The 27,818-nt window shown below is 37.3% G+C and overlaps 1 protein-coding gene and 1 pseudogene across 1 annotated transcript; both read left to right on the forward strand.

Annotated features, from left to right (window-relative positions):
* Window positions 1–2,817: 2,817 nt before the first annotated feature.
* LOC136175822 (olfactory receptor 52A5-like) lies at window positions 2,818–15,880 on the forward strand (annotated as a pseudogene).
* A 10,569-nt stretch (window positions 15,881–26,449) lies between these two features.
* LOC136175001 (olfactory receptor 52A5-like) lies at window positions 26,450–27,400 on the forward strand. Its single transcript, XM_065945294.1, has one exon. The coding sequence runs from the start codon at window positions 26,450–26,452 to the stop codon at window positions 27,398–27,400; it is 951 nt and encodes a 316-aa protein (XP_065801366.1).
* The last annotated feature ends 418 nt before the right edge of the window (window positions 27,401–27,818 follow it).

Consider the following 27,818-nt stretch of genomic DNA (forward strand, 5'->3'; position numbering starts at 1 on the left):
TGCTTGAGGACAGTTTCTCCTTCCTGAACACCTTCTGAATAATCCTGTTATCTTAAAATGTATATTATGGAAGTGGGTCTGGTAAAATCTTTCTAGTGTTACTTCTAACCCTGTCACCTTAAAATGTAACTTGTGGGAGCATGTCTAGTAAAATCTTTACAACCTTGAGACATTCTTTTGATTTATTATAATAATCAATTTTAAAAAGTATTTAACTCCCTTGCTAAGACTAGCAAGGGGGGCACTCTCCATCTCCCTTCTGATGTCTATGTCAGAAGCTTTCTCTGTCCCTTTTCATACTTTAATAAAACTCTGCTACACAAAATCTCTTGAGTGATCAAGCCTGGTTTCTGGTCCTGAAGTTAAATCTTCTTCTTTGGAGATCACAATTCCAATATCGTTCACTGTAAGCTATCAACTTGGAGGCTTGTCTGGGATCTTCAGGACAAGGTAAGGACACTCAGAGCTCTAGCCTCTCTGCTTTCTCAGTATACATGCTTTCTGCTTTACTTTACTGACTTTCCAGTGTGCTTGTGTGAATGAATGACATGCCCTGCATGAAGCAAGTAATGAGCCCTGTTCTGTGGTTTCATGGTGCCTCATAACGATTGAAGGCAACCCCAGAAAGGGGAGCCTTGTTGGGGGTTTATACCAACCTGCCAATGCCAAGAGACACCCAACATCCCTGTAAGGGGAGTGGCCAGAAATGGACAAAACATGTGGACCAAACTTTCCTTTCTCAGTCATCTTTTCCTGGTCTCTTTAACCATTTTGTAATTGAGTGGGGAATTAGAACTACTAACCTAATCTGTAGGATCATAGACTTTCAAGGGACTTGTGAACCATGCTGTTACTATGTACTTTTACTTAGACCCCATGTATGGAAGCGTCTAGCCTTGCTAGGAGCCAAAAGTTACGTGAGCATGTTTGGGAGTGAGGCAGAACTCTAGCTCTAGGAACTTCTCTCAGGCTAAACATCTCTTGGTTGCCTACCTCAGGGGCCAGCAACCTGAAAGTGAGTCTTTGTCATAGCTGCACCTCCAATCTACATGGATAAAAGCACTGCTGATGACCATGAGGTTTTTGAGGACACAGATAGGGAATTGCAGCATTTGGCCAGATTGAAAGTGTAATGGGCTTCTTCTGCTGGTAGCACTAGTTCTTAGTGAACCAGAGGAGGCTCTCTGGTGTCTTTGGTCTCAACTCCTTAGGTATTCCTTTTGTGGAATCTGTAGAAATAAACTAGAAGGCCTGGCCCTAATAGCTCAGGGGGAAAAAAATCACTTTTTCCTCACTGTCCAATCCCCCACCACCTCTTTTGCTATCACACACACTAGCGTCGTGGCACTCAGGAGGGACATCTTGGTTGTTGTTCGTCTCTTTATGACTTGTTGCTTCTACTCCAGTCAGGACTACACTCAGGAATGTGCATAGACACACATAAGATGGATGCTCCCCCTAGTAGTCCTAGCTTGGGAAAGATTCCGGGAAACTACTGTTACATCCTGGGTGGCATCAGAGGAAAAGGACAAATGAAATCAAAGGCCTTGGTGGTAAGGAAATAATCAATTTGGAATGACATCAGGTCTACCCCTGGTGCATCTCCACCCCACCTCAGTGGTAGAACTGGGAGGGATGAGCAAGGCACCAGTGTCAGTAAGGGACAGATTAAGTCTGACCCGGGAAGGAAAGTTGCAGTGGAAAATCTGTCTACACCCCCCACTAGAGCAAGGAGGGACAACTCTGGTGTAAATAAGCCACAGCTGTGGATGGCACTTTTTTTTCTCTTACAGATGGGCGTGAGCAGTTCCAGAACCACTCCTTTACAATGTACTTTTTAAAAATCTGGGACACGTTTGATCCCCAGAATGTAAGAAAGACATGCCTGATCTGTGATACTGAATGGCTGCAGTGCCCTTTGGAAGATGGGGAATGCTGGTCGGTTGAAGGATCTGTCAATTACATTACTGTTTTACAATTAGATCAGTTCTGTAGAAAACAAGAGAAATGGATAGAAGTGCAATGTGTGTTGTTCTTATCTGTCTGTGAGACATACCAGACTTATGTTCTTAGGGTGCAGATTTGGGTATGAAATCTTAAGCTCCAGCCTGTCCTCTTACTTCTTAGTTTGCCCCTGTATCTGGGGCTCCCAACTGAACAGGCTGAGAATCAGGGCACTCTTCCAGGAGGGGCTGCCTCAGTCTTGGTAAAAATTAAGGCAATACTGTTGGATGAATGTGTAAATTCCTCAGTTATGTATCACCACAACCAAGATTTGAAACGGCAGACCAGTGTTACAGCTTGGTTACAACTCAGTTTTATTAAGCAAAGGATAGTACACCCTCAAGCCGTGAGGGTGGGCCGACCCAAAAGGAGAGGCCTCAATCCATCTTGGCTTCCTCCTTTTGTATATTTGTCTCTTTCCTACCTTGAGCCTGCCCTATGCAAATTGGGCTGGCCAAGAAGGGGGCGAGTTTGTTTCACCTGAAGTTCTCACTCTAGTCCGTGGATTTTCTTTTGTTCAGCTTTCATGGGTTTTTCCCCTTCTTTGTCTCTTAGCCACTGTAATTTTGGACTCCTTTTTCCTATTCTAACTACCTAACAGTCAATTGCAGTTGAGACTATTTAGAGGATCCAAAAGTACATAGAAGCCTTTATGGGACTAACTGTACTTTATGAGCTTACTTGGAGACATATAATGTTTGTCTTGGGACAGACACTGGCCACTGACTCAAAAAGACTGAGTTTTGGAGGAAGCTACCCACCTCCAAGGAGCGGCTGCTGCCCAGGTGCAGGAAGGCCGAGAGGAGCTACTCCATGTTCAAGGTCAGGAGGGGCGGCCATGAGAAGATACCACTCGTCCAAGATAAGGAGCAGCGGCTGCACTTTGTTGGACCAGCCATGAAGAGAAACCCCATGTCCAAGATAAGAGAAACCCAAGTAAGACGGTAGGTGTTGTGAGAAGGCCTTGAGGGCAGACACACTAAAACCATAATCACAGAAAACTAGCCAATCTGATCACAGGACCACAATCTTGTCTAACTCAATGAAAATAAGCCATGCCTTGCGGGGCCACCCAAGATGGTCGGGTCATGGTGGAGAGGTCTGACAGAATGTGGTCCACAGGAGAAGGGAATGGCAAACCACTTCAGTATTCTTGCCTTGAGAACTCCATGAACAGTAGGAAAAGGCAAAATGATAGGATACTGAAAAAGGAACTCCCCAGGGTGGTAAGTGCCCAATATGCTTCTGGAGATCAGTGGAGAAATAACTCCAGAAAGATGAAGGGATGGAGCCAAAGCAAAAACAATACCCAGTTGTGGATGGGACTGGTGATAGAAGCAATGTCCAATGCTGTAAAGAGCAATATTGTACAGGAACCTGGAATGTTAGGGCCATGAATCAAGGCAAATTGGAAGTGGTCAAACAGGAGATAGCAAGAGTGAATGTCGTCATTCTAGGAATCAGCGAACTAAAATGGACTGGAATGGGTGAATTTAACCCAGATGACCATTATATCTACTACTGTGGGCAGGGATCCCTTAGGAGAAATGGAGTAGCCATCATGGTCAACAGAAGAGTCTGAAATGCAGTACTTGGATGCAATCTCAAAAATGACAGAATGATCTCTGTTCGTTTCCAAGGCAAACCATTCAATATCATGGTAATCCAAGCCTATGCCCCAACCAGGAATGCTGAAGAAGCCGAAGTTGAACGGTTCTATGAAGACCTACAAGACCTTTTATAACTAACACCCCAAAAAGATGGACTTCTCATTATAGGGGGCAGTAATGCAAAAGTAGGAGTCAAGAAACACCTGGAGTAACAGGCAAATTTGGCCTTGGAGTACAGAATGAAGCAGGGCAAAGGCTAATAGAGTTTTGACAAGAGAATGCACTGGTCATAACAAGCACCCTCTTCCAATAGCAGAATAGAAGACCCTACACATGGACATCACCGGATGGCCGACACTGAAATCAGATTGATTATATTCTTTGCAGTCAAAGATGGAGAAGCTCTATACAGTCAGCAAAAACAAGACTGGGAGCTGACTGTAGCTCAGATCATGAACACCTTATGGCCAAATTCAGACTTAAACTGAAGAAGGCAGAGATAACCACTAGACCATTCAGGTATGACCTAAATCAAATCCCTTATGACTGTACAGTGGAAGTGAGAAATAGATTTAAGGTACCTGATCTGATAGACAGAGAGCCTGATGAACTATGGACAGAGGTTCATGGCATTGTACAGGAGACAGGGATCATGATCATCCCCATGGAAAAGAAATGCAAAAAGGCAAAATGGTTGTCTGAGGAGGCCTTACAAATAGTTGTGAAATGAAGAGAAGCGAAAAGCAAAGGAGAAAAGGAAAGATATTCCCATTTGAATGCAGAGTTCCAAAGAATAGCCAGGAGAGATAAGAAAGACTTCCTCAGTGATCAATGCAAAGAAATAGAGGAGAACAACAGAATCTGAAAGACTAGAGATCTCTTCAAGAAAATTAGAGATGCCAAGGGAACATTTCATGCAAAAATGGGCTCAATAAAGGACAGAAATGGTATGGACCTAAAAGAAGCAGAAGATATTAAGAAGAGGTGGCAATAATACACAGAAGAATTGTACAAAAAAGATCTTCACAACTCAGATAATCACAATGGTGTGATCACTCACCTAGAGCCATACATCCTGGAATGTGAAATCAAGTGGGCCTTAGAAAGCATCACTACCAACAAAGCTAGTGGATGTGATGGAATTCCAGTTGAGCTATTTCAAATCCTGAAAGATGATGCTGTGAAAATGCTGCACTCAATATGCCAGCAAATTTGGAAAACTCAGCAGTGGCCACAGGACTGGAAAAGGTCCGTTTTCATTCCAATCCCTAAGAAAGGTAACCCCATAGAATGCTCAAACTACCACACAATTGCACTCATCTCACATGCTAGTAAAGTAATGCTCAAAATTCTCCAAGCCAGGCTTCAGCAACACGTAGACGGAGAACTTCCAGATGTTCAAGCTAGTTTTAGAAAAGGCAGAGGAATCAGAGATCAAATTGCCAATATCTGCTGGATCATCAAAAAAGCAAGACAGTTCCAGAAAAACATCTATTTCTGCTTTATTGACTATACCAAAGCCTTCGACTGTGTGGGTCACAATAAACTGTAGAAAATTCTGAAAGAGATGGGACTACCAGCCCACTTGACCTGCCTCTTGAGAAACCTGTATGAAGGTCAGGAAGCAACAGTTAGAACTGGACATGGAATAACAGACTGGTTTCAAATAGGAAAAGGAGTACGTCAAGGCTGCATATTGTCATCCTAATTATTTAACTTATATTCAGAGTACATCATGAGAAACTCTGGTCTGGAAGAAGCACAATTGGAGTCAAGATTGCAGGGAGAAATATCAATAACCAGATATGCAGATCATACCACCTTATGGCAGAAAGTGAAGAGGAACTAAAAAAACCTCTTGATGAAAGTGAAAGAGGAAGAGTGAAAAAGTTGGCTTAAAGCTCAACATTCAGAAAACTAAGATCATGGCATCTGGTCCCATCACCTCATGGGAAATAGATGGGGAGACAGTGGAAACAGTGTCAGACTTTACTTTTTTGGGCTCCAAAATCACTGCAGATGGTGACTGCAGCCAGGAAATTAAAAGACGCTTACTCCTTAGAAGAAAAGTTATGACCAACCTAGACAGCATATATTAAAAATCAGAGACATTATTTTGTTAACAAAAGTCCATCTGGTCAAGGCTATGGTTTTCCCAGTGGTCATGTATGGATGTGAGAGTTGGACTGTTCGAGGGCCGAAGAATTGATGCTTTTGAATCATGGTGTTGGAGAAGACTCTTGGGAGTCCCTTGGACTGCAAGAAGATTCAGCCAGTCCATCCTGAAGGAGATCAGTCCTGGGTGTTCATTGGAAGGACTGATGCTGAAGCTGAAACTCCAATACTTTGGTCACCTCATGCAAAGAGTTGACTCATTGGAAAAGACCCTGATGCTGGGAGGGATTGGGGGGAAGGTGGAGAAGGGGACGACAGAGGATGAGATGGCTGGATGGCATCACCGACTCGATGGGCATGAGTTTGAGTAAACTCCAGGAGTTTGTGATGGATAGGGAGGCCTGGAGTGCTGCGATTCATGGGGTCGCAAAGAGTCAGACACGACTGAGCGACTGAACTGAACTGAACTACTTTTGGAGATGAATGGCTTGAACGGGAGACAAGAGGAAAGAGGGAACATAAAATAACCCTCCTTCCTACAGGAAGCCAAGCAGTCCACCCAACAGTACTAGACTGAGATGGCTAAAGGAAGGTGGGATCAGAATATCTTTGCCAGATGTATTCTTGAAGAACTGAAGCAAGCACACGCTAAGACTTTAAGCTATGTTAAGTTGACTGACATGGAACAGGGAGAGAAAGAAGCTCCTGATAAATTCCTAGATAGACTATGGGAGGCCAGAAATACAAAAAGAAAAGAATTTAAAAGATAGATTTCTCACTCAGTTAGCTCCAGATACATGCTGTAAGTTACAAAAAGAGGTGTTTGGACAAAATCAGTCTTAAAAAAAAAAAAAAAAAAAAAAAACTGTTACAGCTGACTTAGACAGTATATAATTATAGAGAATATGAGGAGGAAAACAGAAGGAAAAAAAGAACTAGGCAAAAGACTGAAGCCTTAACAATGGCTATTAGATCTGCTCTGAAATAGCCTGAGGAAAAATGCCCCGAGGGACCCAGGTGACAAGGTATGGACTTCTTATTACTGTGGAAAGTAGGGGCATCTCAAGCGGGATTGCCCTCAAGCATCTAAGCTGCCCTTGGCATAATTTACGTGAATTAAAACAACAGCAACGACAACAGAGCATGTTCTCAGACAATTCCTTCCTTCAACAGTGAAGAGAAGCACCCTTTCCTACAGACTTTTCTCAGTCTCTGAGTGGAGAGTTCTTATTCAAGTTCTCTGTAGTAAATCCATGATCAGCTAGCTTATCAAGATATGGAACATTAGGGCAGCCTGAGAGTTCAAAAGTCAAGAAGGAAAATTCTTTCACATCATAGGTAAGCCAAGCAAGGCCCAAAGAAGGAATGAATAATTGAAGTACTGGAGCCCAGGAAGGGCACCCCAAAATACACTTCAAAGACATGTTGATTACTTTGCATTAAAATTACTATAGGAACAGCTGATAAAACAGGAACACTTTGATATTCCTCTCTTTTTGTCCAAAAGGAGAACATAATTCTCCCATGTGAGAGATGTCTTTCCTGTTCTGGGAGTGTTGACTGAAGAAAGAAAATGCACTGTTGATCTCAGCAAGACAGAGAACCTGGGTAGCCTGGAAGAAAACCAGGAATCCTAGCCACCAGACCAGCAAGGGTTAGAGGTTAGAAGCTATTTTTTCCCAGTGAAAAATGCATTTATCATGGAAGCAAAAGCTATAAATGCAGGTCCATAGTTTATTTTTAGAGACATAGCACAACAGCAAGTGGGAGAGCACACAGAAAAATGGTTTGTTTAATTGAGATAGAAGCAAGGCAGAGATGCACACCCAGAAAGAAAAGGTGTGTGTATCCTGCCTAATGATGATGAGCTCAGTAAAGAGGTGGTTAAATCAATTACATAGGGCAGTTCTCCCAGGTCTTTTTCTTCTCTTTGGCCAAATGTCTAGTTTCATTTTTCACACCTGACTTACCCTGGGACCTTCCTCTGGGTGCTCACACAACCCTCAGTTAATATGGATCCCACTGAAAAGGTTTATGGGAGGGTGCGGCAAGAGTTATTATGGCCTAGCATCTCGACTTTTCCATCCCATGAAGGTTTTTCACATGCATAGAGTCTCCTTTTCTCCAAGGATGGGGAATGTGTGACCTTTTAATCTTTTAACAGATTTTAGTCCCAGTCTGCCCTTCCATAAAAATACCCAATGTCCAGTTACTTGCCCTATTTTTTGTCATGGTCCATGCACATGTTGGAAAAGAATTTGCAGACATGAGACAGAATGAGAGGAAAATAAAATTTATTAGACTGGGAGATACTGTTAGAACAGCAGGCTGGTTCAAGGGAGAGCAGATGTCGAACAGGTCTCCTTGGTCCATTTTTATACCCAGGGTACAAGAAGCAGGATAGGGTTCTTACAGTTCATTTGCTGATTAAACGAGGCACATATACTGGGTGGGGGGAAGAGTAGGGCAAATGCCTTCTCCTTATACGGAGGGGAGACAGGTTATACTGCTCAGGAGGACCTGAAATTCGTTAATGGTTACAACATGGGGGAGGGAAGGATGATAAGAGTCTGTTTTTTTCTGTTTCTGCATTCCAAGACCCTCTTTGGTGTTTTTTGTTTGTTTGTTCCTTTGTTTTTTCCTGTTCTTTTGTCCATGGGACACCACATTCTTGTCGCCAGTTTTTATATTGAAGTGTTGCTGTTCAGTCACTAAGTTGTGTCCAGCTCTTTGCAACCCCATGGACTACAGCACACTAGGCTTTCCTGCCTTTCATTGTCTCCTGGAGTCCACTCAAACTCATATTTATTGAGTCGGTGATGCCATCCAACCATCTCATCCTCTGTTGCCCCCTTCTTCTCCTGCCCTCAATCTTTCCCAGCATCAGGGTCTTTTCCAGCGAGTCAGCTCTTTGAATCAGGTGGCCAAAGTACTGGAGCTTCAGCTTCAGCCTCAGTCCTTCCAATAAATATTGTTGACTTCCATTCAGATTGACTGGTTTGATCTCCTTGCTGCCCAAGGAGGTGTCACTCTCAAAATATAAACAGAAGTCCAGTCATAAATGTGTAGTTCTGGAGTCCATTTGTCTCTTGCTTCAGGAAATGTAAACAGGGAGCTGGTGATGAATGAATGGCCTGGAGTTCATCTACTCACCCCAAGAGCTGTGAATAGGTGGTCAGTTGTAAATACCTAGCCTGGGGCCCATCTATCTCTTGCATCAGTGTGACACTTGTGAGTTAAGTGTTTTGTTTTGTTTTTTGTGAGTTAAGTTTTATTTGAAGCAAAATGAGGGCTGCAGCCCAGGAGACAGAGTTCAGATAGCTCTGAGAAACTGCTCTGAGGAGACAAGGGGAGGAACTAGGCTATATAGGAGTTTTGCAACAAAGAGCAGGTGGTTGGGAAGTCAAAAGATTATTGTTAATTAAAGAAAATCAGATACCCCAAGATAAGGAAGTTAGCATTTTTCTATGTATGGAAAGATGCGAGAGTTTGGGCTCACTGAAATCATTCCTTTTATATGTGCCTCAGCTATCAGGGGCTAATATCCTATGTTTTCACATCCTGAATTTCCTCAGGGCTCACCTTTGTATAGAGGAAATGGCAGCCCACTCCAGTATTCTTGCCTGGATAATCCCACAGATGGAAAAGCTTGGTGGGCTATAGTCCACAGGGTCACAAAGAGTCAGACTTGATTGAGCCACCGAGTGTATCACCTTAAGGTGTGGCTGCTGTCTGATCACTGCTAGATGGCAGGTGTTGTTTTCAGTCCTGAATTTCCTCAGGGCTCACTAACTTGTTGGAGGACTCTAATTGTTGATGACTGTGATGTCCTTTATTTACTGATAAGGCAGGAAATATTCCATTTCTCTTAGAGGTAGTTGACAAGTGCCAATTTGTAGTTGGTAGGAGGTGTTAGTTAAAAGATACTCTTACTACCAGAGATTGGGATTTCAGGACTCAGAAGCCTTTATGAACAAACTTCGTAACTTTTTTTACTAATTCACTGGTCAAGCTCAAATTTACTTCTTGCTTATGAAGCTCCCAAACCTAAGCTTCTCTGTCCTTTCAATTCTTCTCAAATCTGTTGTTTGTTTGCCTAAAATGTATAAAAGCTTTGATGACTCCTTAGGTTCTGTTTTTATGAGACTTCTGTGTGCATGAATTCAGTGTTTATTTTCCTGTTAATCTATATCTATTTTATTGTACTCCAGTCACAAGAAATCTGCTGGTAAAGGGAACAATTTCCGCCTGCCAGACAGAATTATATTTATCTAGTATTTTTCTAGAAATGGCCCTAAGGGCACAGACTAGATCAATGCCCACCATACCCCCACCACTTATTATCCATAAAGTTAGGAACATAATTTAATTAGCTATTTCTAAAAAGAAAAGATCATGATAACTGCAGAGTTCCCAGTTCACAGTTTGATTGATTTTGTAATATTATTATTATTATTAATACAACATTCCTGAGAACTTAAAAAGTTCCCTCCCAGATTAACAACCCTTTTCCTATGTGAACAGCAAAGGCTATGTTAGTCACTCATTGATGCCACTATAAATAATATAGTTTTAATTACACATATTGGGGAAATTATAGGAATTATAATCAGTGTATTTTATTTTGTGTAAAATAGCACCCAAGTATAACCATAATATAAAATGCTTCTATGAGTCAGCTTATGTGAAAGACAGGACTCTTGCTTGGCAATTGCCTAGCTTCTGTTGGGAAAAACTGACAACCAACAGAAGTGATTTTTAGACAAAAGGGATACATATTTGGAAAAAAATACATGGGGTCCAAATATATATCCCAAGAGGTTTTAGATTAGCTCATATTGGAAAGACTATTTTCATCGCACTTTGTTTCATGAAGTTAAATTATAAGTCCTTGCATGTACTGCAAATGATTTCCTGGGATGGGAGCTGACTGCTTCTCAGTATTGATACATTCAATTTTAGTATCTATTCAAACCCAGAATAAACATCCTATAGTTTATGGGGGGCATTTCTTGACCCCTTATTTATTATCTTAAGGGCAGTCTATGACTAAGACTCACTTTGCTAAAATTTATGGGGGAATTAGAATCACTAAGATTGAGGGAGGGAGACCCTGGAGCCTTTCAATGCTTTTTATATAATTATGATGTAATGATGATACCAAAGGGGAATTCGGTACATTTTGTGGTCTGTAGAGATGGTTTTGTCATTTGTAATCCTCAGAGACTCGCATTACCACCCTTATTAAGTGCTGATACTAATTTTGTTTTATATTTGCCTCTGGGAATGAATTTAATCTGCATAGTATGTAACAGCAGTATAGGTGCGTACAGATACATAAGAAGATTGGGGGGTTATACATGTGAGCATATATTCTTATAAGTACCTGTGAGAACTAGTGAGGAATATTTAGAGAAAATATAAAGAGAGTCTGTGTAAGGTATTAAAACTATAATTTTATAAAGAGGTTAAGCTCCAACTAAGGGTTCTTAGTAGACATTCTTACAAGGAATTTATTATTTCATTTAGGATTTGATTTAGGACATGAAGGGTGTTGAAAAATCAAACAGAGTTCCTCTTGGTCTGGTAGGTATTTCCCTTTCTTTTCTTTACTAAACTACAGAAAAGTTCTTGAAATCTTCAACTAAAACAGGTATCTATTGTTGCTCAGGTCAACATAGGAAGCTAAAGCTGTAATGAAAACAAATGAAGCTTATACATCAAGATAAAAAGATTCTAACATTTTTTCTAGATTGACTCTCCATTTTTCCTAACCCTGCTTTCCATTTTCCCCTGCAGATATATAGCTGGCAGCAGGGTAAGTGGATTTGCATCTACATTGAAATTTGTATATTTTGATATTAATTAATCCATGGAAAGTTAAGCTATAACTGATTCATTAATTTTCAATGAGTTTTATTCATTAAACAGTCTATCTATTTCATTGGCAACACAAAGGACAAATATGGATATCCACTTAAGGAAATCAAGAGTTGTTTCATAGAGGAGGTGATGCTTGAGCTAAGAGTTAAATAATAAACAGTATTTGTTAGATGGTAAAGTCATTGGAATGGAAAAAAATCTAAAAGAAACAAGATACAAGCATAGGAAAGTATAAAATACATGTTGTAGCATTTAAAAATGTTTTATAGAATTCCAAAATGCATTTCTTCATTACTAGTAAAGTTTGTAAGGAAGATTGAAGTGAAAGACAACAATAATATTAATAACATATAGTTATGTAGTGCTTCCTATATGCCAAGAATCTTATTAAGCATAATTTTTTAAAATAATGCTTTCAAGTGCTATTTTTCAAGTAACCCTCTTATTACCCATATGAGGAAAGATTATTATTATCCCTATTGATTAGTTGTAGCAAATAAGGCCTAGAAAAGTTTTAATAACTTGGAAGACCCACATTGTTAATAAGTGCTGGAGCTTAGACTTAATTTCCAAATCCATGTTCTTAACTACTCTACTAAGAATTTTTCTATGTAGATAAAGCATATACCCCAGGTAGTTTCATGTGATCGTCATGCTGGGAAGTATAAAGCACTACAGCTATTAATACATAGATTTTTTTTATTTCGTGAAAACAAAGACAAAATAATCTTTAGATTGTATACTAAGGCACGAATTTGGAGGTAGAAAGATCTAAGTTACAGAAAGCTGTTAGTATAAATTTCAGCAATATAGTGCAAAAGAGACTGAAAAGGGAAATCCTGGAGATGAGAGTAAGGAATGGAGAGGAGTTGAGAGGCTGAATCTACATTAGTTAGCCATTAAATGGAGGAGAGACTTTTAAGAAATAGAAAATCATTTTTTTTCCCCTAGAGAAACTTGATATTTTGCTGTCATTTACAAAAAGATAGACATAAAATTCCTCTCATAGAAGTCTTAAACTCACTGGTATATATTGGTCATGTTGTTCATAATGCTGAATTGAAAAAGACTAACAGAAAAGTATGGCTTCCCCAGTGGTCAGCAGTAAAGAATCCACGTGCAATTCAGGAAACCAGGGTTAGATCACTGGGCAAGGAAAATCCCCTGGAGAAGGACATAGCAACCCATTTAGTATTCTTGCCTGGAGAATTCCTTGGACAGAGAAGCCTGGTGGGCTACAGTCCATGCAAAGACTTGGACATGACTGAAGTGACTGAGCATGCATTCATGCAACAGAAAAAGAAAAAGCCAGATTAGTCATTTACTACATTTTCCTGAATCAGATGGACTTATCCAGCCCCACCATTCCACAGTGAGGTCACCCAACCACTGCTAATCAAAAGTAGAATCCATCCTTAAGAATGGTAATTGTTTCTCAGACTTTGCCTACTTGTTCCCCAGTTAGAAAATATACTATGTCTTTTTATACTTTTACCTCTTTTAGTTTTGAAAATCTAGATGGAAGATAGTTTTGAAGCCAGGAATTTCATTCATCAAACTAAAGTCACCCCATGGTGAACAGAAGAAGATTCTGAGATAATTTGTTGGATCGGATATCAACACAGATTCTGAAGTGGAAAAAGAAGTTAAAAATAATTGAAAAGTATAAAAGCTATATGCTATCTATATTAATGCTCCAGGAATTTTATATGTAAGAGAAAGATAAACTTCCAAAAGATTAAAATAGTGTTTTTAAAATGGACATTACTGGCAAATATATATAATGAAACATGTACAAATACTTCCGTGGCAGAAAGAATGAACCTGAAAAACAGGAAACTGAACTATGTAATAATATCCAAGGGTAGCTTATATAGGAAAAGGTGGTTAAAGGAGACATAAAATAAGGAGAGAGATGCATTAGGTATTTGGACAATAACCACATTTTTATTTAAAAAATAATTCAAAATGATTTGAATTTAATTACATAATTTTAGCACATTCATGTATTACCTGTCCAAGAAACCCTTGCTTTTTATAATTTCTTCAAGGTTGGGTTAGGTCAGAATATTGAAAACATTTACCCTCATCTTATTGAAGTATAAAAAAACAGAGAAAAAATTAGATTTTATGTTATAAATGCCAATATGAAATATATGAGAACCAGTTATTTTTAATCAAGAAATTATATCTTAAGTTGAATCCCAGTGAATAAATACAAGTATTTATTCAGTATGAAATATATTTAAAATATCTTTTTCCTTGTGTTAATAATTTTTCATGGATTTGACTAAAATTATAGTGATTAAGATAAATTTTTCCTGTACACATTTTCAAATAAAGATATTACTTACTAAGCAGAATTTAATAGTAGAAAAATTCTTATGGTGTAAAATACATAATTTTTCCTTTGGGGATATTATTATATCAAGTAAAATTTTCCTGTATCAAAATTGGCAGTTCTAAATGTTCATAAGACATTTTGATTCATGTATTATTTCTATTTTTCTAGCCCTAAAAGATGTAATTATACTCAAGTTTCTGGAAAAAAAAAATTCCTAGTATTACCTCTGGAATAGAGATAAGATTTAAATACTTTGTCACATCATTTCTGTATGCTTGATATGTTTATTTTTAACATGACACATAATATGACACTGCCCAGTAGATCATTGTCTCCTTGACATTAAGGACCTTACTTTATCAGTTCTTATCTAAACCAGTGCTTATTAGAGCACTTGGAGTAGTTAGTATGCATTTCTTTTTTGCTTGACCTCCTGGTTAAATGGTTTCTGAGTAAGGATACAAGAAAAAAACTTGGAATCATCTTTTCAGTATTTATTTATTTGATTCTACCACATGCAGAAACTTTTAGTTGCAGTATGTGGGAGGTGGCGGTGGGGGGGGGGGAGGTGGGGACAGAGAAGATCACAGAAATCATCACTGAAAAGTGAAAGTGAAAGTAACTCAGTCTGGTCCAACTCTTTGTGACCCAATGGACTTTGCAGCCCATGGAATTCTCCAGGCCAGAGTACTGGAGTGGGTAGCTATTCCCTACCCAAGGGTATCTTCTCAATCCAGGGATCAAACCCAGGTCACTGAAATCTGAGACAAATCATTCAGGGAGCATGTATCTGCCTTCCTGGACCCACTTAACTGCTCCATGGAAAAATGTGTATGTCTGTCAAAATGCCATTTGAAATCACACTTAACCACTGATGTTATGAATCTAGGTGAGAACAGGAATTAAGAGAAACAGTGAACACAAACCACCACCTTGAATCAGAAGATCTAAACCTGGCAGTTCTAAGGCAACAAGCTCCAGCTCAATGGCACAGTCTTCACATCCTTGGTGCTGACACTAATTGGGATCCCTGGCCTGGAGTCTGTGCAGTTCTGGATCAGCATTCTCTTTTGTGCCATGTACATCATTGCTCTGTTTGGGAATTTCCTAATCCTGGTCATTATCAAATCTGAGCCCAGCCTCCACAAACCCTTGTATCTTTTCCTGGTAATGCTTGGAGGGACAGACATTACTCTCTGTACCTGCATCCTACCAAAAACGTTAGGAGTATTCTGGTTCCATTCACTTGAAATACTTTTTGATACCTGTCTCTTTCAGATGTGGCTTATCCACACCGTTCAGTGTATTGAGTTGGTATTCTGCTGGCCATAGCCTTGAACTGCTATGTAGCAATCTGTGATCCTTTGAGACAGGCAAACATTTTTATCCACAAATTTCTCACTCAGATTGAGGTTGGAGTGACACTCAGAGGAGGCCTCCTCATAGCTCTGTGTCTCATCCTCATCAAATACCGGCTGAAACACTATTGGACAACTGTGGTCTACCATTCACACTGTGAGCACATGGCCATTGTGAAGCTGGCAGCAGAAGATATTTGAATTAACAACATCTTTGGTTTGTATGTGGCTTTCAGTATATGGTTTTGATGTAATCTTTTCATACTCTCTTACATTTGAATATTTTGTAACTGTCTTCAATCTGCTTCAAAAGGAAGCTAGACTCAAAGCTTTTAACACTTGCATTGCCCACATCTGGGGGCCAAATTCCTTGAATTTTATCCCCTAGGTTTCTTCTCTTTCTTTACACACAGTTTTGGATTCCATATTCCATCTTACATTCATATTCATCTATCAACATTATACCTACTTGTCCCACCATTTCTCACCGTATTGTTTATGGTGTGAAGACCAAACAGGTTCACGATCAAGTGTCCATGATTTTCCACTCTAAGAAGGCATCTTGAGCTCTCATTTATATCAGATAACATTAATTCAACCTGACAAAAAAGTCTTTGGTGAGATTATATGCTTTCTTATGTCATTATTTTTTTCTGAAATAGAGAGCTCTAAAATTTACATTTGTGATACTAGAGTTCTGATTTCAATCCAAATGTTCTAGTTTCAACCTTTTACACATAGTTGACCAGTTTTCTCAGCACCACTTGTTAAAGAGACTCTCTTTTCTCCATTGTATATTTTTGCCTCCTTTGTCCATAGGTGCATGGATTTATCTGTGGGCTTTCTATTTTGTTCCACTGATCTGTATTTCTGTCTTTGAGCTAGTACCATACTGTCTTGATGACTGTAACTTTGTAGTGTAGTCTGATGTCAGGAAGGTTAATTCCTCCACTTCCTTTCTTCTTTCTCAAGATTTCTACGGCTATTCAAGGTTTTTTGTGTTTCCATACAAAATGCATAAGTATTTGTTCTAGTTCTATGAAAAATACTATTTGTAGCTTGATAGGGATTGTGTTGATTCTATAGATTGCTTTGGGTAGTATAATAGAACTTTTTTTATTAAAACATGTTACTTATATATTAGATCTTAAGTCAAAACAAGTATATTAAATGCTTATCCTTTTATGTTTATTTAATCTGTTGTTGTCAATCCAAATTCCCATTTGAACTTCAGTTGTATAATAATAAATCTATTACACTTTCAGTATATTTAATATTTTAATGATATCATGTTTCTACTTTGTATAATATTATAAATGCAAATTATAAGTACACTTCAATGCATAAATTATAAATAGAAAATGTTTAACTGAAAATTGCCTAGTGAAGATCTTTAAGGCCTTAATTCAAATAATGATGACAAATAGTATATTCATAAACAACAGCATAGATGATTTTGTTTCATATACAATATAATTCATTACACTTATGCAATAGTATTGATGTCACTTCATATTTTTAAACAGAAGTTAAAATATCAACATACAAAGAAATGTCCCAAAAGCTGTTTTAACTATAAACAAATCTTCATAATTTTTTCCTCTGTAGCACTTATTGGCTAAATATATGCCAAGTACTTTCTAATGCCATATATTAAAATAAACTCAAAATGGATTAAAGATCTAAAGGTAAGATCAAAATCTATAAAACTCTTAGAGGAAAACATAGGCAGAAGAGTCTCTGTCATAAATCACAGCAAGATCCTCTATGACCCACCTCCCAGAGTAATGGAAATAAAAACTAAAATAAACAAATGGGACCTAATTAAGCTTAAAACTTTTGCATGATGAAGGAAACTATAAGCAAGGTGAAAAGACAGCCTTCACAATGGGAGAAAATAAGAGCAAATGAAACAAGTGACAAAGAATTAATCTTCAAAATATACAAGTAGCTCATGCAGCTCAATACCAGAAAAACAAACAACCCAATCAAAAAGTGGGCCAAAGAACTAAATAGACATTTCTCCAAAGAAGACATACAGATGGCTAGTGAACACATGAAAATATGCTCAACATTACTCATTATTAGAGAAATGCAAATCAAAACCAGAATGAGACATCATCTCATGCCAGTCAGAATGGCTGCCATCAAAAAGTCTACAAACAAGAAATACTGGACAGGGTGTGGAGAAAAGGGAAGCCTCTTACACTGTTGGTGGGAATGAAAACTGGTACAGCCCCTATCGGAAAATAGTGTGGAGATTCCTTAAACATTGGAAATAGAATTGCCATTCGACCCAGAAATTCCACTGCTAGGTGTACACGCTAAAGAAACCAAAACTGAAAGAGACACACGTACCCCAATGTTCATTGCAGCACTGTTTACAATAGTTAGGACATGGAAGAAACCTAAATGTCCATCAGCAGAAGAACGGATAAGGAAATTATGGTACATATACACAATGGAATATTACTCAGCTATAAAAAAGAATGCATTTGAATCAGTTCTAATGAGGTGGATGAAACTGGAGCCTATTATACAGAGTGAAGTAAGTCAGAAAGAGAAACACCAATACAGTATGTTAACACATATATATGGAATTTAGAAAGACAGTAATGATGATTCTATATGCAAGGTAGCAAAAGAGACACAGAGGTAAAGAACAGATTTTTGGACTATGTGGTAGAAGATGAGGGTGGGATGATTTGAGAGAATAGCATTGAAACATGTATATTACCATATGTAAAATAAATGACCAGTGGAAATTTGATGCATGAAGCAGGGCAGTCAAAGCCAGTGCTCTGGGACAACCCAGTGGGATGGTGTGGGGAGGGAGGTAGTAGAGGGTTCAGGATGGGGCAACACATGTGCACCTGTGGCTGATTCATGTCAATGTATGACAAAAACCACCATGATATTGTAAGTTATTCTCCAATTAAAATACATTTTTAAAAAAGCAAGTTCTATATTTTAAGAAGAAACAACTATTACTATAAGGAGGAATATGTCTATGTATATATATATGTATGTTTCATGATTTTGTTGTTAATTCTGTGTTCCCTGGATCTAATAGCTAAAATAATTGTCACACATGGATGTATAATTAGAAATGGACATGAAGACTTCTTAGAGAAACTTTAAAAAGAAGATTTAAATTTAAAATGTAGCTGTAGGCTGGTTAAGACAGCTGTTTATGGAAATTAGTGACTTTGGCCTAATATATGATCAACTAATGACAAAAGATAGCAATCAGAATATTTGGAGGTGTGTATTTGGACCCTTTCCTTCATTCTCTATGCTACTTCCTGGTTAGCTCATGTTTACACCATATCATTTAATAAGAAGGACATATCTTCATTCCGCATAATGGATGAAGCATAGTGTCAGATTTGTAAGGGCAAAAAGTAGCAGTTTCTCAATCTTAGTATTTTTAGATAATATAATTGATTTTTTTCGCTCACCACCAGAAACTTATTTTCTGTTACCATATCCATTTACCCATTTTGCTCTACCTAACCCCCATCCCCTCTGCCTCTTCCCTTCTGGTAACCACTCCTCTATTTTTCTCTATCTATATGTCTGTTTGTTTATCTTAGTTTTTATTATGGGCTCCACTGATAGCTCAGACTGTAAAGAATCTGTCTGCAGTGTGAGAGACCCGGGTTCCATCCCTGGGTTGGAAAGATCCCCTGGAGAAGGGAATGACAACCCACTCCAGTATTCTTGCATGGAAAAATCCATGGACCAAGGAGCCTGGCACGCTGAAGTCCATGAGGTTGCAAAGAGTCAGACACAACTGAGTGACTAACAGTTAAATAGTTCTTATTTGTTTAGATATTATACATATATATATATATATATATATATATATGTATATATTTAGCATAGGAGTGAAATCATAGGGTTAGTTGTCTTTCTCCACTGACTTATATCACTTAAGTTAACACAATACCCTTAAGGTCCATCCGTGTCATCACATGAGAAGATTTCCTCTTTTTATGGCCAAGGAGTATTTTATTGCATGTGCATCATGCTCGTGCTCAGTTGCTTCAGTCATGTCTGACTCCTTGTGACCCTATAGACTGCAGCCCATCAGGTTCTTCTGCCCATGGGATTTTCCTGGCAAGCATACTGGAGTGGGTTGCCATGCCCGCCTCCAGGGGCTCTTCCTGACTCAGGGATTGAACTTGCATCTCCTGCACTACAGCTGGATTCTTTACCACTTAGCCACTAGGGAATATGTGTGTGTGTGTGTATGTGTGTGTGTGTGTGTGTTGTCGTTGTTGTATGTTAGTTGGTCCGTCATGTCCAACTCTTCGTGACCCCGTAGACTGTAGCCCACAGGCTTCTCTGTCCGTGAAATTCTCCAGGCAAGAATAGTGGAGTGGGTAGCCTCTCCCTTCTCCATGGTATCTTCTCGATCCAGGGATCAAACCCAGGTCTCTTTCACTGCAGACAGATTCTTCACCATCTGAGTCACCAGGGAAGCCCTGTATATACATACCACATATTATTTATCCATTCAATTGTTGATGGGCTCTTAAGGTTGTTTGTCTATCTTGGATATTGTTCCTAATGTCATGATTAACGTGTGAGTGCAAAAATCTTTTTGGATTAGTGTTTCTGTATTCTTTGGATAAATATCCAGAAGTGAGATAGCTGGATAATGGGTCTTTGATTATTTCATACAATTTTTTTTTCTTTGTTTGAAAAATACCCTTGGGATTTTGACAGGAATAGCATTAAATATGTAAATTCCTTTAGGAGATAAGGGCATTTTGACAGTGTTAATTCTTTTAACCAAGAATACAGAATACCCTTCCATGTGTTGTGCATTCATTCACTCCTTTAAAAAGTGTATCATAATTTTCAGTGGACAGTTCTTTCACCCTGTTGGTTGAATTTATTCCCAAATTCATTTTATGTTTTTGTTGTAATTATAAATAGGACTGTTGTCTTGTTTGCTCTTTCTGCTAGTATATTTTAGCATATGGAGTTTTAAATATTGATTTTGTACCCCAAAACTTTATTGTATTCATTCCTTATTTCTAAAAAATTTTGGTGGAGTTGTTAGGGTTTTCTGGGTATAACATCATGTCATCCACAAATAGAACTTTACTTATAACCAATTTGAATGAGTTTTATTTCTTTTTCTTACATAATTGCTTTGGTTAGGGTTCTAATACTATGCTTAACAGGACAGGCAAGAGTAAATATTCTTGTCTTGTTTTTGATATTAGAGGAATGGCATTCAGTTTTTCACCATGAAGTGTGGTGTTAGCTGTGTGTCATAAATACCTTTTATCATGTTGAAGTGCATTCTTTCTATTCACATTTTATTGAGGTGAAATGTTGCTACAGGCTTAAATACTGTGTTTAGTGTCATACAAAAAGAGATCTGGCAAGCATCAATTTTGACAGATTAAAAATCTGTAACATTCATTTACTTTACCACAATTTCTCCAGAAATCAAATACTGTTAAAAAAAAAATCTAGCTTAGAGCATCTTTTCCTGCATTTAAATTTAATTTCTAAGTTCTAAAGTTTACCCAATCCTGCCTCTACAACGGAGATGAAGAACCTTGCCTGAAGACTTCCATCATACTCGTTCATGGAAGGCTCTTACTGTTTCTCTGTGTGTGTGAAACATTCATGATTGGCTTACGTCATTGTGAAAAGTCATTCCAGGGCAAGCTAAGGGTTTTAATGACCAAGAAGACCAAATTTTTCACTTTACAGCTAGGGGAAGTAAGCTCAAAGTAGCTATACACAGTAGTCATGATTAATGAGGAGTTTGTTTATCCTAAATTTTATCCAAATTAGCTCAGAACACACAGACTAGATTAGTGCACTTGAATCAAACAAGAAGACAGAAATATGAATATAAAATAACTGTATGTGCATCTAGACTATCCCATATAGAGAAAACATTATGATAGTTTCCAATTTCTTGTTATGATAATAATAAAAATTATAATAATTTTAATACATTCATGGAGAAATTTTCCTTTCTTCATAAACCAATAAGTATCCTCCCAAAATCAAAGATCTTTTTATTATGTAAAACATAGAATGGAATATTACTCAGCTTTTAAAAAAGAAGGAAATAATGCCATTTGTAGCAACATGGATGAACCTAGAGATTATCATGGAGTGAACAAAGAGAGAGAAAGACAAATATCATATGATATCACTTATATGTGAGATCTTTAAAAAATGAACTTACATACAAAGCACAAATAGATCTAGAGACACAGAAATGAACTTATAATTACCAAAGAAGAAAGGAAAAGGGACAAATTAGCAGTTTGAGATTAACATATACACACTGCTAAATATAAAATACATAAACAACAAGGACTTCTGTATAGCCCAGGGCACTATAGTCAATATTTTGCAATAACCTATAAAGGAAAAGCATGTGGAAAAAAAGACCTATAGTTTATGTATAACTGAATTGCTTTGCTATTTACCTGAAACTATCACATTTTAAATCAACTAAACTTTAATTTTTAAAAAATACCTATAAGACCCAGTTTATTTGACATGTTGGGTAGTTGATCCTGTATGTTGGGAATTATCTAATATTGACCAGTCAAAATTGACTACCACCAAGGTGGTTTCTAGAAAGAAGAAATTTATATCTGTTAAAAAAAAAAAATCCTTGGACTCTCCTAGAAAAGAGATTTCAAAAGTATTAGGGTCAGCTCTTATCACTATTTCCACTTTCCTCAGCCTTGTGAAGTGAAATTATGAGTCTCAGAGTATACTGGAAATAGAGTCCTAGAATTGACACTTACTACTTTGTCCAATATTCATGCATTTAGAAGCCATTGAAAGCTGGAAAAATTATGCTATTGTTTATGATTTGTTATTAAATCAATTCCTCAGGAGAATTACATCATGCCCTTGCCCAACTGCTTATATAATATGTGTCCTTTGTTTATCTCACTGGAAACAGCTTCATTGTAACTGCATGTACAGTTATATTACCATCCCAGTGCATGCATGCAAGAAGACTGAAGAACTGAGCTTGTGAGTATGTGTTCTTCTAGATGCCTCTGAGCTCTACATAGAGAAAGGATCTAAAGAGACTGTGGGAAATTGGACTCTATAACTGTGTATAAAGAGATTTTCTTATGAAATCGCAAGAAGAGAATACTACTTTAGTTCAGGATTTCACCTAAGACATGAGGAGAATAATAAATTATCTTAGTTCCTCTTGGTCAGGTTAACATCTTTCTCATTTCTTTCCCCTTCTCACCCCTGATGAATCTCTTCATATCTTCAACTAAAGCAAATATATATCCTACCTTTTGTATTAAAAATAATACTGAAATATAAACAGATGAAACTTATATACTAAGGTAATAGATTCCTAATATTTTTCTTTGACTAGTTATTTACCTTTCCTAATTCAGCCCCTTCTCCTTGCAGATATACATCTGAAAACAGGGCAAATGAATTTGCAAGTGCATTGTTTTGCATATTTTTGATATTAAACATATCTGAGGAAAATAAAATACTATTGTATTTCTCCTAGATTTTTCAATAAATAGTCACATGTTGAGGCCAGAAACAAATACTTTTGAATTTTACTTAGAATATCATGAGACTCTTCATAGAGGAGGTAATGATTGGGCTGAACGTTTAATAATCAATGGTATTTGTCTGATGGGAAGGACAAAGAAGGGGTAGGAGGAAACCTAAAGGAAATATAACAAGCAGAGGAAAGCCTAGTAAGTACAACTAGAATTCTAAATTAGTTTGGAGAATTCTAGCATGTATTTCATTATAGCTGATAAATTTGTTAGGATGATGATGCATTAAAATTGGTTTACTATTAATATATATATGAAAATTGTTTATCTTGTTGCTAAGCATTTAGTCACTAAATGTGTGACTGGGTCTGATGGAATGAATGGTTTTCCAGTTTTCTTCTAGAGGAACTGAGGGGAGATTTCCTCCTGTATGTAATTATATAGAATTAAACACCTTTGTGTAAATCCTATTAAAGTATACTGACTAGAGGACAGGCAAAGCTGGATCAGATAAAAATAATTGAATTTAAAGACCAAATCCAGTTTGGCTTCTCCCTGATCCCTGAAATAGAGAGACTTCACCAACTTGAAACTCCTTGCATGAACGTTTAGTCTCTCAGTAGCGTCCAACTTTTTGCGACCCCATGGACTGTAGCTGGCCAGGCTCTTGTCTCCATGGAATTCTCCAGGCAACAATACCGAAGTGGGTAACTGTTTCCTTCTCCAGGGGATCTTCCCAACTCAGGGATCAACGTGGGTTTCCTGCATTGCAGGCATATTTTTTATCTTCTGAGCCACCACGGAAGCCTGTGGAAATGCATAAGAGGCAGTTAAGCATATGTGTCCTGTGTTCAGGTTAGATTTATTGAAGTATGTTTATTTATTTAGTCATAGTCAGTTGTAAGTGAAACTCTGAAGTTGAACAGAATGTCTGGGTAGAAAGCCATATATAATGAGAAGAAAAAGAACCATGGGGAAGAATATGGGTTTCAATGGAATTCAGGCCATCAACAAAATAAAGGGAGTCAGAAAAAACAACAAAAGAGGAGGGTGTCTTGAGACTGAAGGAATAAAAAAGATAGACTGTGATTATAGAAACAAAATTTTTATTTTAAAGATAAAATAGTTTTAAGCACTGCACAAATAATCAACATAGAAGAGTCCTTTTAAAAATTCATTGTATTTGGATAGAGTATAATTTTGAATTTTCTTCAAATATATGAACTTTCAGGAATTATGGAGACAGTCTTATGGCAATAGTTTAAAAATCACTTAAATTGATTTAAAAAATTATAGCAAGTCATGGGGATTCATTCAGGATCAAAGAATATTTCACAATGCGATCACAGCACCTATTAAAACAAATGTGTATAAACCTGAAATATACTTTATCATAAGGGAAATAACTGCTAAATTAATGCACGATTAAAATACATGTTTTGAGGGAAAGCTAATAAGCTTTATATATATATATACAATTTATCAGAGCAAAGGTAAAGGAATGATAATGAGCTGTGCTGTCAGTCACTTCAGTTGTTTCCAACTCTTTGCAAACCCCATGCAAACCCCAGAAGCAAGGAGATTGTGTCAGGGGAAAAAGCATAGCTAATATGTTATATCATGAATATAAAGTTTGAGAAGAATGTGAATTAGGAAAATGTAGTAAAAGCAGCAATGGTAAACTAAGACAAAATGAACCTTGTATGAAACTTTTGTGAGTGTATAGGGAATTTAAAATGAAAGTTTAATGAGGGACAGAGAAATGGCCACAGAGATTCTTGTATTCCTTCCTCAACAAAGTTGGATAGTGATTTAGAAAAGCAAGCAAATAAGCATTTGAATTGCAGCTCTAAGGGACTAAGGGAATAGTATAATAATACACTGCATTTTGGGCTCATTTACAAGTGGATTTCCATGATCCTACAGATAATTTTGTGCAACCCTATTGGAAGAAGAGAATCTGTGATCAACCAGTATGAGTAAAAGGTAAACATCATACTGGGTTGGTGTTCAGGGTTCTAGGAAATATTTGGAGAAACAGTCATATGAATGATGTACCTATTTTCAATATGTGAGAGAAAAATAAACCTCCAAGGAATTTAAATAATGCTTACATATGGAAATTGCCCCCAAATGCCTTTAATAACATACACTAATACTTCCATGGACTTCCCTGGTGGCTCATTGTAAAGTATCCACCTGCCAATGAAGGAGATGCAGGTTCGATTCCTGGGTAGGAGGATCCTCTAAAGAAGAAAATGGCAACCCACCCCAGTATTCTTGCCTGGAAAATCTCATGTACAGAGGTATCTGGTGTACTACACTCCAAAAGGTTGCAAAAGAGTCAGATATGACTTAATGACTAGAACAACAGCAAATCACTACCATAGCAGAGTGAATGGAGCAGACAAAAAACAGAGCTGTATGATAGTGTCCAAAGGTGGTTTGTAATAAATATATTAACACTGGTTATTTCTCATTAGGAATCACATGATAAACTGAATTCCACTGAATAAATATAGTTACTTATTCAATATATAGTATATTTAAAGTTTTATGTTCATGGTTTTGATACTTTCTGATTTATTTTCCTAGAATAATATTGATAAAATAAATTTTGGTATATATTTGAAATACAGATATTATTAATTGTTCAGATTTTGATAACTTGTGAAATAAACATAGTAGCTTTCAGTTTTTGGATATTATTGAATCAGGTAAAAATTTTCCCAGTTTAAATTTGCAGAAATAAATTTGCATGTGATTCATGTATCACATTTTATCCCAATATGTTTGCCTTATTTCTTTATTGTCATGTTACATTTTATTTTATGTTATTATCTCTAAAATATCTAATTTTATCCATATTTCTTAAAAAATTTACCTGGGTTCCAACTTTGGAATAAAGACAGATTCTAAATACTTGTTACAACCTTATATGTAACATATGCATACTTAGCATACTAATTGTCTTATATAATTTTCACATTTAGATCATTGCCTATGTCTTCTTTGACTACACCACTTCATAACTTATTTTTCCAAGATCTAGAGCAACTTCTAAAAGTCTGTTATTATCATTACTATTATTTTACTTCTACTAGACTGTCCGAGTGAATTATAAGTTTTTTGATTAAAAAATAAAAAAAAAAAAAACAGTTATGTTACACAGGATTTATGTTCTCAGAACTTGTTAGCTTAGCAGAACAAACTGCATTCAATGAAATAGTGTTTAACTAATTATGTAAAAACCGTAAGAATTCACATTGACTAGAAGGAGTGCTTCTCTCTATGGTGAGTATTTTTATGCCTCTGAGAGTGTATATGTTTCTATATATGTAACAGAAAAAGAGACAGAGAAATAGAAAACAGAAGCAGAAATTTGAGATACATCATTCAGGGAGACTGTATCTGGATTCCTGGACAAATCTAACTATTCTATAAAAAAAATGAATATGTCTGTCAAAATGCCGTTTTAAACCACATTTAACCACTGATGGTGTGAATTTAGGTGAGAACAGGAAATAAGAAAGGCACTCAGTACGAACTGCCATCTTGAATCAGAATCTCTAAACCCGGCAGTTCCAGGCCAACATGCTCCAGCTCAATGGTACCGTCTTCATGCCCTCAGTGCTGACACTGATCGGGATCCCTGGCCTGGAGTCTGTGCAGTTCTGGATCGGCATTCCCTTCTGTGCCATGTACATCGTTGCTCTATTTGGAAATTTCCTAATCTTGGTCATTATCAAATCTGAGCACAGCCTCCATGAACCCATGTATCTCTTCCTGGCAATGCTTGGAGTGACAGACATTGCTCTCAGTACCTGTATCCTACCAAAAATGTTAGGGATATTCTGGTTCCATTCACCAGAAATACTTTTTGATGCCTGTCTCTTTCAGATGTGGCTCATTCATACCTTCCAGTGTACTGAGTCAGGTATTCTGCTGGCTATGGCCTTGGACCGCTATGTGGCAATCTGTGATCCTCTGAGACATGCAGCTATCTTTACCCACAAACTCTTCACTCAGATTGGGGCTGGAGTGACACTCAGAGCAAGTGTCCTTATAGCTCTGTGTCTCATCCTTATCAAATGCCGGCTGAAACACTATCGGACCACTGTGGTCTCCCATTCATTCTGTGAGCACATGGCCATTGTGAAGCTGGCAGCAGAAGATACTCGAATCAACAAGATTTATGGTCTTTTTGTGGCTTTCATTATACTTGGATTTGATATAATCTTCATCACACTCTCTTACATTCGAATATTTGTAACTGTTTTCAAACTGCCTCAAAAGGAAGCTGGACTCAAAGCTTTTAACACTTGCATTGCCCACATTTGCGTCTTCCTTGTGTTTTATCTCCTGGGTTTCTTCTCCTCCTTTACACACAGATTTGGGTTCCATATTCCATCTTACATTCACATTCTTCTGTCCAATCTTTACTTGCTTGTCCCACCTTTTCTCAATCCTATTGTTTATGGTGTAAAGACCAAACAGATTCGAGATCGAGTGTCTAAGATTTTTCACTTGAAAGATGCATCTTGAGCTCTCATCTATTTTATTTTAAATAATACAAATTCAGTCTGAGAAACACTAATTTTTAGTGTGATTGTTTGCTTTCTTATGTTCATTTGTTTGCTGAAATAGAGAGCTCTAGATTTTACATTTGCAACACTGAAGCTCTGATTCTTATTCAAATAATTTCACTTGTATGATTACAGAATTACTTGGAGCATACATTTAGCCAGTAGATAACACAGAAGAAGAAATTATGAAGATTTTGTTTTAATTAAATCAACTTTTAAGGACATCTCTTAAAAGTGTAACTAAATATTAATACTTTTTTGCTTCTTCTGTTTAAAAATATGAAGTGGCATCAATGCTACTGAATAAAAATATCAGTGTAATGAATTATAATATATTGCATATGAAACAAAATCTATGCTGTTGTTTATAAATATAC

Source organism: Muntiacus reevesi, chromosome 9 (genome assembly GCF_963930625.1).
Source record: "Muntiacus reevesi chromosome 9, mMunRee1.1, whole genome shotgun sequence".
Taxonomy (NCBI): domain Eukaryota; kingdom Metazoa; phylum Chordata; class Mammalia; order Artiodactyla; family Cervidae; genus Muntiacus; species Muntiacus reevesi.